At 50.9% G+C, this 13,954-nt stretch overlaps 5 protein-coding genes across 5 annotated transcripts; 4 read left to right on the forward strand and 1 right to left on the reverse strand.

Annotated features, from left to right (window-relative positions):
• Nucleotides 1-1,555: 1,555 nt before the first annotated feature.
• On the forward strand, nt 1,556-4,691 carry BO87DRAFT_316015 (putative C2H2 finger domain protein; the record flags this gene model as incomplete). Its single annotated transcript, XM_025619719.1, has 2 exons — nt 1,556-1,796; nt 1,855-4,691. The coding sequence occupies 2 exons, from the start codon at nt 1,556-1,558 to the stop codon at nt 4,689-4,691; spliced, it is 3,078 nt and encodes a 1,025-aa protein (XP_025476441.1).
• A 539-nt stretch (nt 4,692-5,230) lies between these two features.
• BO87DRAFT_365833 (putative cytokinesis EF-hand protein Cdc4) lies at nt 5,231-6,507 on the forward strand. The gene is made up of 4 exons (XM_025621812.1): nt 5,231-5,850; nt 5,905-6,045; nt 6,097-6,189; nt 6,249-6,507. The coding sequence occupies exons 1-4, from the start codon at nt 5,664-5,666 to the stop codon at nt 6,275-6,277; spliced, it is 450 nt and encodes a 149-aa protein (XP_025476442.1). The 5' UTR covers nt 5,231-5,663; the 3' UTR covers nt 6,278-6,507.
• Nucleotides 6,508-6,590: 83 nt separating this feature from the next.
• On the reverse strand, nt 6,591-7,523 carry BO87DRAFT_461821 (uncharacterized protein; the record flags this gene model as incomplete). The annotated part of the gene is made up of 1 exon (XM_025629123.1): nt 6,591-7,523. The coding sequence occupies exon 1, from the start codon at nt 7,203-7,205 to the stop codon at nt 6,591-6,593; it is 615 nt and encodes a 204-aa protein (XP_025476443.1). The 5' UTR covers nt 7,206-7,523.
• Nucleotides 7,524-9,463: 1,940 nt separating this feature from the next.
• BO87DRAFT_341542 (toxin biosynthesis protein) lies at nt 9,464-10,963 on the forward strand (the record flags this gene model as incomplete). The annotated part of the gene is made up of 4 exons (XM_025620703.1): nt 9,464-9,655; nt 9,748-9,886; nt 9,941-10,049; nt 10,129-10,963. 4 exons carry the CDS (start codon nt 9,464-9,466, stop codon nt 10,961-10,963), a joined length of 1,275 nt encoding a protein of 424 aa, XP_025476444.1.
• Nucleotides 10,964-11,307: 344 nt separating this feature from the next.
• BO87DRAFT_389683 (C6 transcription factor) lies at nt 11,308-13,583 on the forward strand (the record flags this gene model as incomplete). Its single annotated transcript, XM_025624900.1, has 4 exons — nt 11,308-11,716; nt 11,753-11,780; nt 11,822-12,350; nt 12,396-13,583. 4 exons carry the CDS (start codon nt 11,308-11,310, stop codon nt 13,581-13,583), a joined length of 2,154 nt encoding a protein of 717 aa, XP_025476445.1.
• Between the last annotated feature and the right edge of the window lie 371 nt (nt 13,584-13,954).

The raw sequence follows: 13,954 nt of genomic DNA on the forward strand, positions 1-13,954 counted from the left end.
TTCTTGGGACCACTAGCGTCAGGGACTATGTAATCCGTAGGGTGATTTTCCACATCAATGTCACCTGCGATGTGATGAGAACGCCTAGGGACAGGGCTTCTCGGAAAAGTAGTATACCGGGATCAATCTAGATAGTAGGTACTCCCAGTAGTGTAGACGGAACATGTTCAGAGGAGTGCAGGATGGCACGGGACGCCCAGGATGCAGGAAGAGAGGGGAAAGACAGACCGTGGTCAGTTTCTGGTTCTAGGTGGCTTCTGCGAGTGTTCGGTGCAGAACCAATGATATTGAATCCAGTACCTTAAGTTCTTGGAAGCCAATGAAGATGGACTATCGCTGGCTTTTCCATCGCTGTCCCGCCCGCCTCCCCTCCCTTACCCTTCCGGCCATTCTCTTCTCAGCAAAAGATGACCAAGACCCAGTTAGCCTTCAACTTGCTTCTTTTCCGAGAGAGGTCGTATTTTCGTTTTTCGCGTTTCTTTTTCGTCTCAAATCCGGGAACCACTTGCGCGGCTGTGAGTGGAGTAGATTCTGTGGCGATTAGTTACTACTCTCACCGGGTGGAGTGACCATACAAAAAGGAGATGAAGGAGCAGGAGCTGAGCGAAGAGAGAGAGAGAGAGATGGAAGAGAGGAGAATAAAAAAAGAATAAATAAAAAGAAATTCCCTATACAAGTTGGGAAAGGTGCAGGAATATTGACAATCAAGTGGTACATCCATAATCATTTTTGACTTGAAGCTCTAAAAAAGCATCGGCTGCCCCACCTCCGAACGAGCAACCAGAATATTAAGGGACCTTCATTCCCGGTGTCTCTGGTTCCTTTTGCTTCTCCCCGGTCTTACCTCTCTTTGACATTGGCGGTGACTTCTTCTCTTCTCTTTTATTCCTTGGATCTCAGACTCTTCGTCTCTTGGTTCCACCATTCAGCATTCAGCATCCATTGTGCACCCTCTGGCAGTTGGGGTTTGTGTCGGGGGGCCCTTGCTCACTCGGCCCTTTTTCCCCTCTTCCATCGTTTTCCCCCCCCATCACCAGTCATCGTACGACCTTTCTCCTCCGACCTGCTATCTCCTTCATACCTACACCAAATCAATCTCTGGCATACAGAGAATTTATCTTTCCATCCAAACACTTCCTTGAATTTATCCTAGGAATTGTTCCTTTGCTATCGGAGTCCCCCCAACCCATCGGGATTCGCTGACTCTTCCCGCCCGCCGAGTTTTCCCCACGGGGTTCCCCGTGCGTCACAAATCGGCCCAGAAAGCGGCGACCGTCCACCGTTTACGAGACAACCTCCTGCCCGCTTCCTTTTTGCCGTATGCCAGTATACAATCGGGCTCACGTTTCATTCTGAGCCCTCCGGACCGGCATCCGTCTGCCGATGAGAAGCAGTCCATCTCAGGTCTGATGAACGTTTCCTCTCCAAGCAACATCTTTGCGGGTGATCTTCGGGGTGTCGGCTAAGGCGCAACAATCCACTCGTGGTATCAAGGAAAGCAAAACACAAGGTTTCGAAACAATTGATTGATTATTGCCTGCATCTTCTGGCCAAGATGACCATGGCTCTCGCTGCAATGACCCCGCTGGGTTCGGGGCCGAAACGCGATCATACATCGAGCACAGAGATCGACATGATGACGGAAGCTGATGCGCTTCATGCGGCTCTTAATGGTCCCCCACGCAAGAGAAAAAGAACCCGAAAGGTTCAGACGGATCGCAAATTTGAATGCACATTTGAGGGGTGCGGCAAGAGTTACTCGCGAGCGGAGCATTTGTACCGCCACCAACTGAACCGTACGCATGCCGTCCTTCCCAGAGCTTGTGAGCAAGTACTAACTGGCTGTCGTTCTAGATACCCCCAAGCAGATTTATCGATGCGACTTTCCCGATTGCTACCGCTCCTTCGTGCGACAAGACCTATGTATCCGTCATAGAGAACGCCACACCACCCAGGGATCGCAGCTACAGAAGCGTGATCACTTTGCGCAGACGGCAGCAACCGGCAGCAATTTGAAAAAGTCGCAAGCTTCTCAAGTCATGTCACAGGTGAACGCGAACCACGCGCCTACACTCATTCCGCTACCCTCCAATTACTCGCCCGTACAAGCTCCATCGGAGGGTCCTACAATGACAGTGCCTGCGATGAGTGCATCGAATCAGCACGTACATATGCCATCGCCCCCGGGATCTGTGGGCATGGGCCAGGGGTTCAATTATCAGACTCTGGTCTCCCATCATGCGGTGGACCTGTCCGACCCTACGTTTTCCCGATCGAACAGCACCAGTAATCATACCCTCAGCTCTCCCCCAGGACCGTCAAGCACAACAACGTTTAGTCCTCCGGAGATCCAGGCGGTGCCTCATACTGCGCTCGGCAGTCACTCTGCCGGCAAATCCTCGCCCAATTCGGGCGACTTGAGCCACGAGGTTCGGTCTCATCACTCCGTACCCGAAACAACCTCCATAACACATGATATCGACGGCCCTTCGTTGGCTCATCCCACCACCTACTCAGGCCTACAACTCCCTCCCGGGGGATACACAGATATATCGATGGCTCCAGCGACGTCGGCTTCGACGGCTCTGGACAACGGAACACTAGAGTCGATGTCAGAGATGATGACATCCGGTCCATCAGTGGGGGATGCCGGCTTCGACGCGCTGGCTTCTTGTGTCTACCCGGTGTTTGGCGGCGAAGCCCACAACCGTTCACCTTTCGCCATGGCGGATGATTTCACAGCGTGGCTGTTCAACGATCCCGTGACTGGCTCTCCGTCCATGGGGTATCCTGCCCCAACTAACGTGGTGCCAAATTACTTGGACGCTGTCCAACTACAGAACCAGTTCTTCATGAGTGATCCTGCCTATGGCAGCTTTCTCAGTGGTGTGATTCCGCATCATCCGATGAGTGTTACGAGCATTCTGGATCCGGGATCGCCGCGCGCCATCATGTCAGAGGAGAAGAGACAAGAACTCCTGGCCCTCATGAGCTCGAGGTTCAATGAGGCCTTCTACGCAGTGTCTGCTAAGCGCAAGGATGCTCTAATGGACGGCGACATTGACGACGACGACCATGTGCTGAGTCTACGGATGATGCAGATGTACATCGGCTCGTATTGGTACCACTTCCACTCTCAGTTGCCCATTCTACATCGTCCAACCTTCGAGGCAGACAAAGCGCCTAATCTTCTTCTGCTCGCAGTGATGGCCATTGGCGCATCCACGCTGGATGGCATCCACGGGTCGGAAGTAACCGAGGCAGCAGCTGAGCTGGCGAACTTTATCGCCTGGCATCTGCGAACGGAGCTTTTCATGGATGCAGACTTTCGCCCACCAGCTAAGCTGTGGATCTTCCAAGCACTCCTGCTGCTGGAGGTATACGAAAAGATGTACTCCACGCGTGCGCTCCATGAGCGGGCGCATATCCACCACGACACCACACTCACACTGATGCGGCGAGGTAGCTCATTGATTGGCCGCTCTGCATTAGACTCTCCTGCAAGCTTTCGAGACGACCGGCAGGCCCGGTCAGCTTCTGGATCGACAATGGCGCCAGACTTTGTGGCTGAAGAGTCATGGACTCACTGGATCAAGGCGGAGGCCACGAGACGAGTGGCTTTTGCGGCTTTTGTTCTGGACTCTACCCACGCCACTATGTTCGGGCACTCGGCTAAGATGGTGGCTCACGAGCTTCGTATACCATTGCCCTGCGATGAGGCGCTGTGGTCTGCGACTAGCGCCTCTGAGGTAGCCCGCGTGCAATCGAGCTTGCACGCTAATGGAGTCAAGCCTGTCATGTTCTTGGACGGCCTGAAGAAGACGCTTAACGGACAGCGGGTCCGGACAAATGCTTTTGGACGAACCATCCTCATGGCTGGTTTGCTTAGCGTCAGCTGGCACATGAACCAACGAGATCTCCAGGTGAGCTCACTGGGTGGGCCGCCGGCATTGGGAGGCCGGGACAAATGGCGGTCAGCACTGTTGCGAGCCTTTGACAATTGGCGACGAGACTTTGATGAAGCGTTGGGTCAGTCACCGTCCGGGCCTTTTCATAGGGGATACCGTACCCGGCACCCTCTGGACGACGACAACGTCTTCGAGTCGCGCGACGTGCTCCATGGACTGGCGCACATGGCTTCTCACGTTGATATCGTCGACTGCCAGATCTTCGCTGGGGCTAATCGGCTTATGGGACGGTCTATTACTCCCAGAGACTACAAGGCGGCACGCGAGAAGATGGTTGTCTGGGCCACCAAGGCTACAGCCCGCGACGCCACGTTCTATGCTCTAAAGTTCTTATCGGAGTGCCTTCTGGATGAGAGACGAGCACTGAACGAGGATGGGGAACTGTATTCGGGTCGTGACGACTACCTCTTGAACCGGCCGTGGGTGCTGTATGTTGCGGCTCTCGTCGTCTGGTGCTATGGATTTGCACTTGAAGGGCCCTCTAAGTCACCTGTCAAGTTGAGCACTCCTGCTGCGCAGCGGCAGGACATGCAGGAATTCCTGCGCCGGATGGGCAGTGTTCGTGAGCCCAGCGACTTGGAAGGCATGCAAGGCCGCAACCGCTGTCTGGGTTTGTTGTTGGTCCTCCGTGACGGGTTCACCAACACGCGCTGGGAGTTATTGGCCGAAGCTGCCAACCTGCTCACCAGTTGTATCGACAAGCTGAACGGAGCGGCTTTTTGAACTCACACGTTTCCCTCAAGATTTTTTTAGTTCTTTTGTTAATTCTTCTACATCTTTTCTATGTATATAGCGTTTGAGGGAGGGTTTTGTTATTCTGTACATGGTGTACTTGTTTTCGATAAGCATGCTGCCTTGTTTGCTGTATTCTTCTGCGTGACTTATGTTGTTGGCTGTCTGAATACTTTGCGCATGTGTTATGACTTGGATACCAATGGGATGGATAGCGTTGCATGTTTGTATTATTGCAATATCAGTATCTACTGTGTGTATCTTCACAGACGCCAGTCATGTTCCATGATCAATGCTAGTAGGAACTAGTGTAGCCTGATGTTGTCATCGTATCAGACAAGCGCAGATCGATAGGGGGGTTGTCGTGCCTGAGGTGTCCGGTTACCACAACAACAACCGGGCAAACAGTGCCGCCGGACTCTCCTCCATCCCGCCCGCCCTTCTCCTTTCCCTGTTCCCTCATTCTGCCCTCCTCCTTCATTCCAAACCATACGTGGTACTCCTGCCATTGCCGTTCCGTTTGTTTAGATCGTCATCTACATCCCCCTGTCGCTATCCCTCGCAGCCCGCTGCCGCATACTCCTCAAGCAATTACCGCAATCAACACAATAAACAGTCATGGTACGTGGCCGTCTCGCAATTTCGCAATGTCAATAAGAAGCATCGTCCCTCGCTGGCGGGAGAAGAATTGTCCGGATGGCATCAGGAACGAGCAGTGCTCTGTATCCCTTGTTTGTTGACTGTCGTGGTGAACCTCGGGGATCGCTCGTGTGGTTGGATCCATTGAATTCCGGCCCCTCGTCAGCCCATCCAATCCCTTTGCTCGTTTCCATGGTTCACTAGTAGTCGTGGCTGCTTGTTCGTCATCGGCACTCTTCAACTCCCTGTCTTCTTTCCATCCTCATTTCATCTCTGATCACTACTCTTCATCTCGAATTCCTGCCCTGTGATTTTGTTTTCAAGATGTCCCGCTCACCAGATATGCACCATGACCAGGCCTCGACCAACTACAAGGAAGCCTTCTCTCTCTTCGATAAGCGCGGTACCGGCAAGGTCGCGCTCGAGTCGCTGGGCGACCTCCTGCGCGCATGCGGTCAGAATCCCACTTTGGCGGAGATCGCAGATCTGGAGAAGTCCGTCGGTGGAGACTGTACGTATGCCCTGATTTGAGATGGCTGATACGGATCTAACATGCTTTGCGCAGTTGACTTCGAGTCGTTCTTGAAGGTCCTCAACCGCCCTGGAGGCTTCCGTGACCCCGGCGAGCCCGAAGAATACTGCCGCGGATTTCAGGTGTTTGACAAGGACCTGACTGGGTTTATTGGTGTGGGACAGCTCCGTTACAGTATGTGAAGGACTATGGAGATTATTGGATCGATACTGATGATGGATACAGTCCTGACGAATCTCGGAGAGAAGATGTCGGATGAGGAGGTCGACGAGCTGCTCAAGGCCGTCGACACCAGCTCCGGCGAGATCAACTACACCGGTAAGCTACCAACTCTGTGTTCACCACGCCTCTGTTTCGGGTCAAACTAACAGCAGCAGACCTCGTCCGCACCATCCTGGCCAACTAAACGACACACGACACCGATACCCTCCTGACGTTCCTGATGATTTCTGTTACGACGCGAACCTCCTACCAGCCGTGCCGGAGTTGAAGGCTTGAGCATAGTTTAGTTATAGTGCATTGTATATGGGATATTGCGCGATTCAGCATCGGATAAACATGAATAAACATGAATAAATATGGTAAGTAATACATGGTATATGAAGTAAGAATATAAATAGCACAAACAACTCCGACTTATCAATCCCCTCACAACACATCGCCACAACCATAGACTATGCTATGCGCACAGCATCAAAACATAGATAAATGATATAGATTTATCCCTCCAACCACCCCACCCACTCCCTATCCAACCCCTTCACCACCCTCTCCAACTCCTCATCCCGCATCATAACCCCCGTCTCCACCAGCGCCCCAGGCAACAAATACACCACCCTCGCCTTCTCCCCCTCCCCATCTCCCTCCCCATCCCCTCCTTCCCTATTAGTAGAACTCACCCTCCCAAAATGCACCTCATCCAAAAAGTACCCCATCACAACTCTACACCGTCCACACCGAAGGAACAACCTCTTCTCGAACCCATCTTCCCTGCGCACCAGGGTATGTTTCCGATCGGGGATAGTGGTTGAAAGGAGAATCGTGTAGTGTTTTTGTTGTCTCGATTGTTCATCGTCGGTGCTGTTGTCGCGCGGAAGAGGGAGGATTATCGCCCCGTCTTTTGCGGGGGATTTGCGACGTGGTAGAGATGGGATTGAGCGGGTCGTTGCGAGGAGGAGGTGGTTGCAGAAGCGGCAGTGGTGGGTTTGGACGGGGAGGCGGGGGGAGGAGGAGGAGGAGGAGGAGGGTTGTTGGTGTTGTGAGGGGGTGGTGGTGGTTGTGGTTGTGGTTGGTGGTGGTGGTGTTGGGTCGTCTGGGGTTGGTGAGGGAGGCATTGTGGGATTGAGTGTTGACTAGGTAGGTAGTTGGTTTTGTGAAAGCGCGGTAGGTGTGATTTGGTAAGTTTGATGTAGGTTATGGGTGTATGGTTGATTGTTGGGTGTGGTGACGATGATGGGAGGTTCAATGTTGGGTGTGACTGAGGTTTTCGGCTTATCGATAACGGGGATGGTCAGTAACGTACTGTCCTATGGAAGTAATGAAACTAGCTAAAGGCAACCAATCCACTTGGTATTGTGTATAATAGGCAACCAAAGGGTTCATGGAAGAAATCTCAATGCTTCCTTGTTTATCATCTTGAAATGAACCTCTTTTTTTTTTTTTTTTTGTTTCCCCCCAAGGTGACCCTGCATGAGGTCAGATTAAGTGCGAACTAGAAAAATTAATAGGACTTTGTTAATTTTTCTTCGATCATCTGATGGGCCATATGCCATATGCTACATACTACTACAATATGAACTACTAAATACTAAATACTACTGAAGTACACTAGTACTTACGACTACAATGATCGAGCAGAGATCACAGAGGATGTGGCACTAGTACTAGCATAATCTACAGCATGATGCCACGAGCCTACTAGTAGAGTCCGGGATGACCGAACATCTTGAATCGGGATAAAAATCGAATGCAGCAGGTCACATGTGGGCTACATCGGGATTTGACAGACAGCCAAAAGTCACTTTTGCACCTTCCAAGTAATGAAAATCGTGCTTCTGCAACACTACTACTTCGTGCTTACTTTGCTTATCACTTTATGCTTGCTTTTGGGGAAGTGTTACCCGAGCCAATCACCCCATCCCAGCCTACACGTTGTCCATTATCTCTGTGGACAATCTTCAATGGCTGAGATCTACCAACCTTTTTACCGTCAGCCCTGAATGAATCTTGTGTGACACGGCACCATTGGCTAGCCGGCAGTGGTTGCAGACGGAAGACTTCTTGTACGAGGGTGTGATGAACCTGCAGCATTACCCTGGTACCAGCCAGCTGTGACGATCGGACTTTGCCTGCGATGCGATGCACCATACTACTTAATCCTTTTGTCCAATAGGAGTGTTCTTTCCACTCCCCAAATCACTAATGCGATCTCTAGTTCCGGACTCACTATGATACCTTATCCGGCTGATGAAGAACTCCGTCCCCTTCAACAATCATCTCTCCTCGTGGAGGCTTGAGCCCAGCTCAGTAACTGCTTCAAACCAGACTTTCCATTACCAGAACTTTCAGTAGAAAGTCCAAGACTATATCTCAGATGACTTGTCCGTCAAGAGAGGTATTCTTGTCCCACCCTAAGTGCCATTCCCTTAGAATACCCACATTCCTAGAACCCGCAAACAAAGATTTGGGTGAACTCAGGCCAAGAAGTGTCTATTAATACCCGGCATAAGCGATTTCCCTGGTGTGGTAATCCAAACCAGAGTAACTGTCTGCCGCAAGCTATTTCGTGAACCCTCGGGTAATGCGGCTGTGAACCGGAACAGGAGCGTCAGGCACCGCTACAGGAAACTCGGCCAGCACGAATATTTTCTGGCACTGTACTCGTAGTGCGGCTCGGATATCATTGCTTCCCTTGTTAATTGAAGAAGTTACATCCGCTCTTGTGGCGCTTCGGCACCTATCGCGGCCCTTCCACTAGCCACTACTACCAACACGTATTCCGCGCTAATCCAAGAAATCGATGAACAGTGGGGCCTTGGTCACGTAGCTGAACTTTCTCAGCCTGAATCATAACATAACCGAGTCATTGACGTTAGTTTTTTCAGTGTGGTTGGCTGGGATTTTGGGCTGGGATTTTGTTGAAGGGATCTGCTCTACAGTAGTTGTCGAACAACACATAGCTCGCCTGCTTTAGATCGTAGACATGTTGAGTCAGTGTCTCCATATCCTCGCTCTACACTGACTCCTCAGATTGGAGACAACATCGATAAGGGCCGAGATAACCGCATACGGCCTACGGAGATTAATGGCGCCGTAGTGCCAGCTGAAGGTGGAAGATCTTGACAATCAAGTGGAGACCAGAACGTGTCAGGACTAAAAAAAAAAATTATTACCCCGTATTGCTCTAGGCGATGACCCTCTGGGCATTAATTCATTCGCTTCAGCTGAGCAAGCTGCGGTGAACTAGCCGATCTGATGGTAGCTGGGCTTGAACTAGTCGGACATATCAGATGTGAGGGGTATATAAATGGCACGTTTCCGGACAGTGGCCATCCAGCAAGATCTTCTACTACTAAATTCTTCGAGCCACAAAATGGAGTCTTCCCCGTTCAATATCACAGAACATGTTGTTGATTGCCAGCATATCCGAGAGTATGCCCGCGCGACTCGAGATAGCAACGATGCACTAAAAATTGCGGTCAAGCAATACACACCAAAGTCGAATCCAAATCCCCAACCTGGTGATGTGACCATCATTGGGGCTACTTCTGTTGGATCCCCTAAGGTGAGTCGGGACGTATCTTTTGCGCTGTATGAAAGTGCACTTCAAAATGTGACGCCAGAAAATGTAAAATCTAAACTAATGCAATGGCACAGGAACTAAAAGAGCCGTTATGGGAGGAGGTGTATGAAAGGTTAAGCCGCCAGGGACTTCGAATTCGATCTATCTGGATTGCAGATTCAGCCCCACAGGCTGAGAGCGCGGCCATCAATGCGGAATATTTAGGGTTTGAGCGTACGCTTTCAAAATGCCTACCAGCCAATTCTCCCCAGATTAACCCTATCATAGCATCATGGTTCGACCACAGTCGAGACCTGCTTTACATGATCAATCAATATAAAGACGATATGCCGAAGCCTATTATTGGTGTTGGACATAGCATCGGAGTCGGGCAACTGTAGGTTTTCCTCTCTCTCTCTCTCTACACCTGTACTATACATGAATACGAAGACTAATACACTAACGCGATCCACCAGATTGGGTCTAACCCAGATGCACCCCCGGCTTTTCACTTCCCTTATCCTCATAGAACCAGTGATAGTAAAGGAATTCATTTCTGGAAGAGGCCCAGGCTTTGCCAAAGCAGCGCTGATGAAGAAGGATACGTGGAAGTCCCGTGCCGAAGCAGATTCGTACTTTAGAGAGACACTCAACGGATGGGATCCACGATGTCTTGATCTCTGGCTCAAATATGGCCTTCGAGACAACACCGCCGAAACGGAGAACCCCGAGTCGGCAGTCGGTCTAGCTACCACCAAAGATCAAGAGATTGCACAGAGCTTACGGCCCAACTTCATCGACTTGCAACCCGGCAGCCAACACTCAGATTATTTACACGATCCCTCATTCTGGACCGATGTGACCGGTCATTCGGAAACTCTTCCGTTTTACCGCTATGAACCGATCGTGTTATGGAAACTACTCAAATACGTCCGGCCATCGGTACTATGGATCTATGGCGGAAAGAGTATCATGGCAACACCGGATCAACGTGCAGAGAAGCTCCAGCGGACTGGAACAGGGGTGGGGGGTAGCGGTGGCTACGAGAAGGGCCGCGTCAAGGAGATCGTGATACCGAAAGGTGGACACTTCGTTCCGTTCGAGGATGTGGCAGGAGTCGCTGGACCTGCTGCTGAATGGATCAAACAAGAGACGGACAGATGGCATGACGAAGAAGAACGGATCAAGAAGGGTTGGCTGGAATTGACCGCGAGACAGAGGTCGTCAATCCCCAACGAGTGGCTTACGCAGATGGATAAATACTTTATGAAGGGGAAGACGCGTAAAGCGCAAGTGAGCGCAAAGCTGTGAGCAGAATTAAGAAATGACTATCATATTGTTAACTGTTCAAGTTGTGGGTGGACAAACCCCGACAGACCTTGGCTAAGTCATTCTGAATCAAGCCGACTATCTACCCACATACATATATAAGTTCCACTAGTTAATGCACCTTGCAAGCAGTGTAACAAAGTCCCTCCAATAACGTTGCGATCGAATAATAATTAGTAGTAGATGATCTCCCACCTGCAGGGACTTAACGAGGCTACGGTCACCTGACATAAGAAGTAGTAAACCGGAAGCGATTCTCCACGAGGCCGGGAAGCCGATCCGATCATCGCCTCAAGCTCTTACATGGAATGAGACGCATCAACGAAATGCCACCACCAGAGCAAAGGGCTTCCACGCCCACCTCTTCACGACTAGCTGGACGATCACCACGGGTGCTTGCATGCGTGCTGTGCCAGCAGCGCAAAGTCAAATGCGACCGCAAGTTCCCCTGCGCCAACTGCGTCCGGGCCGGCGCGCAGTGTGTGCCCACTCTTGGCCCGCGTCCGCGGCGTCGCAGGTTCCCCGAACGAGAGCTGTTGGATCGCGTTCGGAGGTATGAAGACTTACTGCGCCAAAATAATATACCTTTTGAACCTTTGCATGCTCCTGTAGCGGAAGACAGTAGGGTGCTGGAGACTGTTTACCATGCTCGTTCTGACGAGCCTAATGTGGGGGAAGAGAGGGACGTGGCTGTCAAGGCTGAGCCTGTATACGCGGCTAAGTTGTGCTTCCGCAGTAAGGTTTATCGAGGTCGCGCTAATTGTTGTGTAGGAATTACTGGAAGGTTCTCAATTCAGTGGTATGCACCTTTTCTTGACTTGGGATGAACTACGCTTACAGTGGACGTCAGTCTCAAGATGCTGAGGAGGCCGATTCCGATGATGACAGTGAGGAGGATGGCAATGATCTCACTCACTTTCAGTTCACTCTGGGTGGAAATGCCATAAACAAGATGTTTGATGAGGCATACAAGAATAACGACGAGGGGTTCATATTTGGATCACGCAAAGACAATGTGGATCTGTCGACATTGCACCCTGATCAAGTCCAGATATTCAAGCTCTGGCAGATTTACTTGGACAATGTCGACCCGCTGCTCAAAGTCACGCATACCCCCACGCTGCAAGCACGTATTATTGGTGCTCTTAGTGATCTGACTCGTATAAGCTCGGAACTGGAAGCACTCCTGTTCAGTATGTATAGCGTTGCTATAATGAGTCTCGACGATGAAGAGTGCCGAACGTCGTTCGGGTCTCCGAGGAAAGAGCTTTTGCGAGGGTATCAGTTTGGATGTCAGCAAGCCTTGCTCAATTGTAATGTGTTACGCACCGGGGATCGCGAGTGCCTAACTGCGTTGTTTCTCTATCTGGTTAGTCCGTCGAGTGACCTTGTCGTTTGTGTCTAACCATGTCAGGTGTCTGTGAGTTATGAAACGGATCCGAGGTCTTCATCTTCCATGCTTGGAGCTGCTATTCGAATTGCTCAACGCATGAGCATCCATGACGAAAAGGCAAATGCTAGGTGTAGTGCGCTGGAGGGCGAGATGCGCCGCAGGTTATGGTGGTCGTTGATCATGTTTGACAACCGCATTGGCGAGATGTCAGATCACAAAACTTCGATGCTGATACCAACTTGGGATTGCAGCAAGCCTCGCAATTTGACCGACAATGATTTGCAACCGGAGATGAAGGACTTACCAGCTGCCCAAGCAGGTCCGACCGAAGCGTTGTTCATAACTGCGCGCAGTGAACTCGGAGAGTTTCTGCGACACAGCGCCTTTCATTTAGATTTTGTCAACCCTTCCTTAAAGGCAGTCGCCAGAGACACAAAGGGTGATGGCATGATTGATCTAGAAAAGAGGATAGAGGACAACTACCTCCGACTCTGCAATCCAGATAATCCGCTTCACTATTTGACGATCTGGACGATACGTGGCTTCCTTGCAAAACACCGTCTGCTTGAAGGGTACTCGAGATTTTCGCCCGCGCAGCAATCAGAAGCGCAGCGCAACATCGCCAGCTCCTGTGCAATGCGGATCCTCGAGTCCGATACCGAGCTGATGAAATCCCCCCTCACCAAACGGTACCGTTGGCATGTTCATATGTACTTCCCGTTTCCTGCACATCTGCATTTGATTCAGGATCTGAAGAAGCGACCAATGCAAGAGCACGCTCATAAGATGTGGAAGGCCATGAGCGAAAACGCCGAGATACGCTTCGAAGACATCCATAGATTCCATCCGCTTTCTGAGATTGTGTCGCGAGATATTCTTCAGGCCTGGGAGGCGTATCGAGCAGCATCAGGGGAACTTGGAGAAACGGTATCGGCGCCATGGATTGTGCAGAGTGCTAGAACAAATTTCAACTATCCGAATAACGATACAGGAAATTGCAGCGCAGGGCAGCCGAATGACCTGGAGGTCGCCCCTTCACTCTCCATGTCTACGGAACATGGTATTCCTAATCTGCTATCCGGAATGGAAGGATTTGGCAGCGCAGCTTCCGGGTTTGGTGGATATTCGGACATATTTGAACAGGCTGTCTTGGAAGGTGACACGTATCAGTCAGGCTGGCCCACGATGAGCTTCTACCCGATGTGGTAGGGGTGACAGAGACTAAACCTCGTTATTGCATGTGTCTGTACGGCTGCCACTAACTCCTGACCAAGCGGATCCAATATGATGGTTAGACGCCCGTCGACTGACGAGATGCGATAAAGCTGTCATTGCGCAGTTTGCTCTTCATTTTCCGGACTAACTTCCTACGATGAAAGTAAATCAATTCAACAATGAGTGTCCGAGTAGGCCATGCGGAGAAGAGTGTTCAATGTAATTGTGAGTATACTCGCTTACTGTTGCTTCGCTAATGCGTCCAAGAAAGGCGCTGATGACACTCGTCGCCAGATTTGAAGTACAGCAACTGTAGCAATCAGGAATGCCCCCTGCACGCCATTAAAAACGTACCATTGCTACGA

Source organism: Aspergillus neoniger, assembly GCF_003184625.1.
Source record: "Aspergillus neoniger CBS 115656 unplaced genomic scaffold BO87scaffold_32, whole genome shotgun sequence".
NCBI lineage: Eukaryota > Fungi > Ascomycota > Eurotiomycetes > Eurotiales > Aspergillaceae > Aspergillus > Aspergillus neoniger.

Bases quoted from the DNA above. Each gene is read 5' to 3' on its own strand.
- BO87DRAFT_365833 (XM_025621812.1), top strand. From the start codon at position 5,664: ATGTCCCGCTCACCAGATATGCACCATGACCAGGCCTCGACCAACTAC. The intron at 5,851-5,904 runs GTACGTATGCCC...TGCTTTGCGCAG, and splicing joins GAAGTCCGTCGGTGGAGACT to TTGACTTCGAGTCGTTCTTG. The intron at 6,190-6,248 runs GTAAGCTACCAA...TAACAGCAGCAG, and splicing joins CGGCGAGATCAACTACACCG to ACCTCGTCCGCACCATCCTG.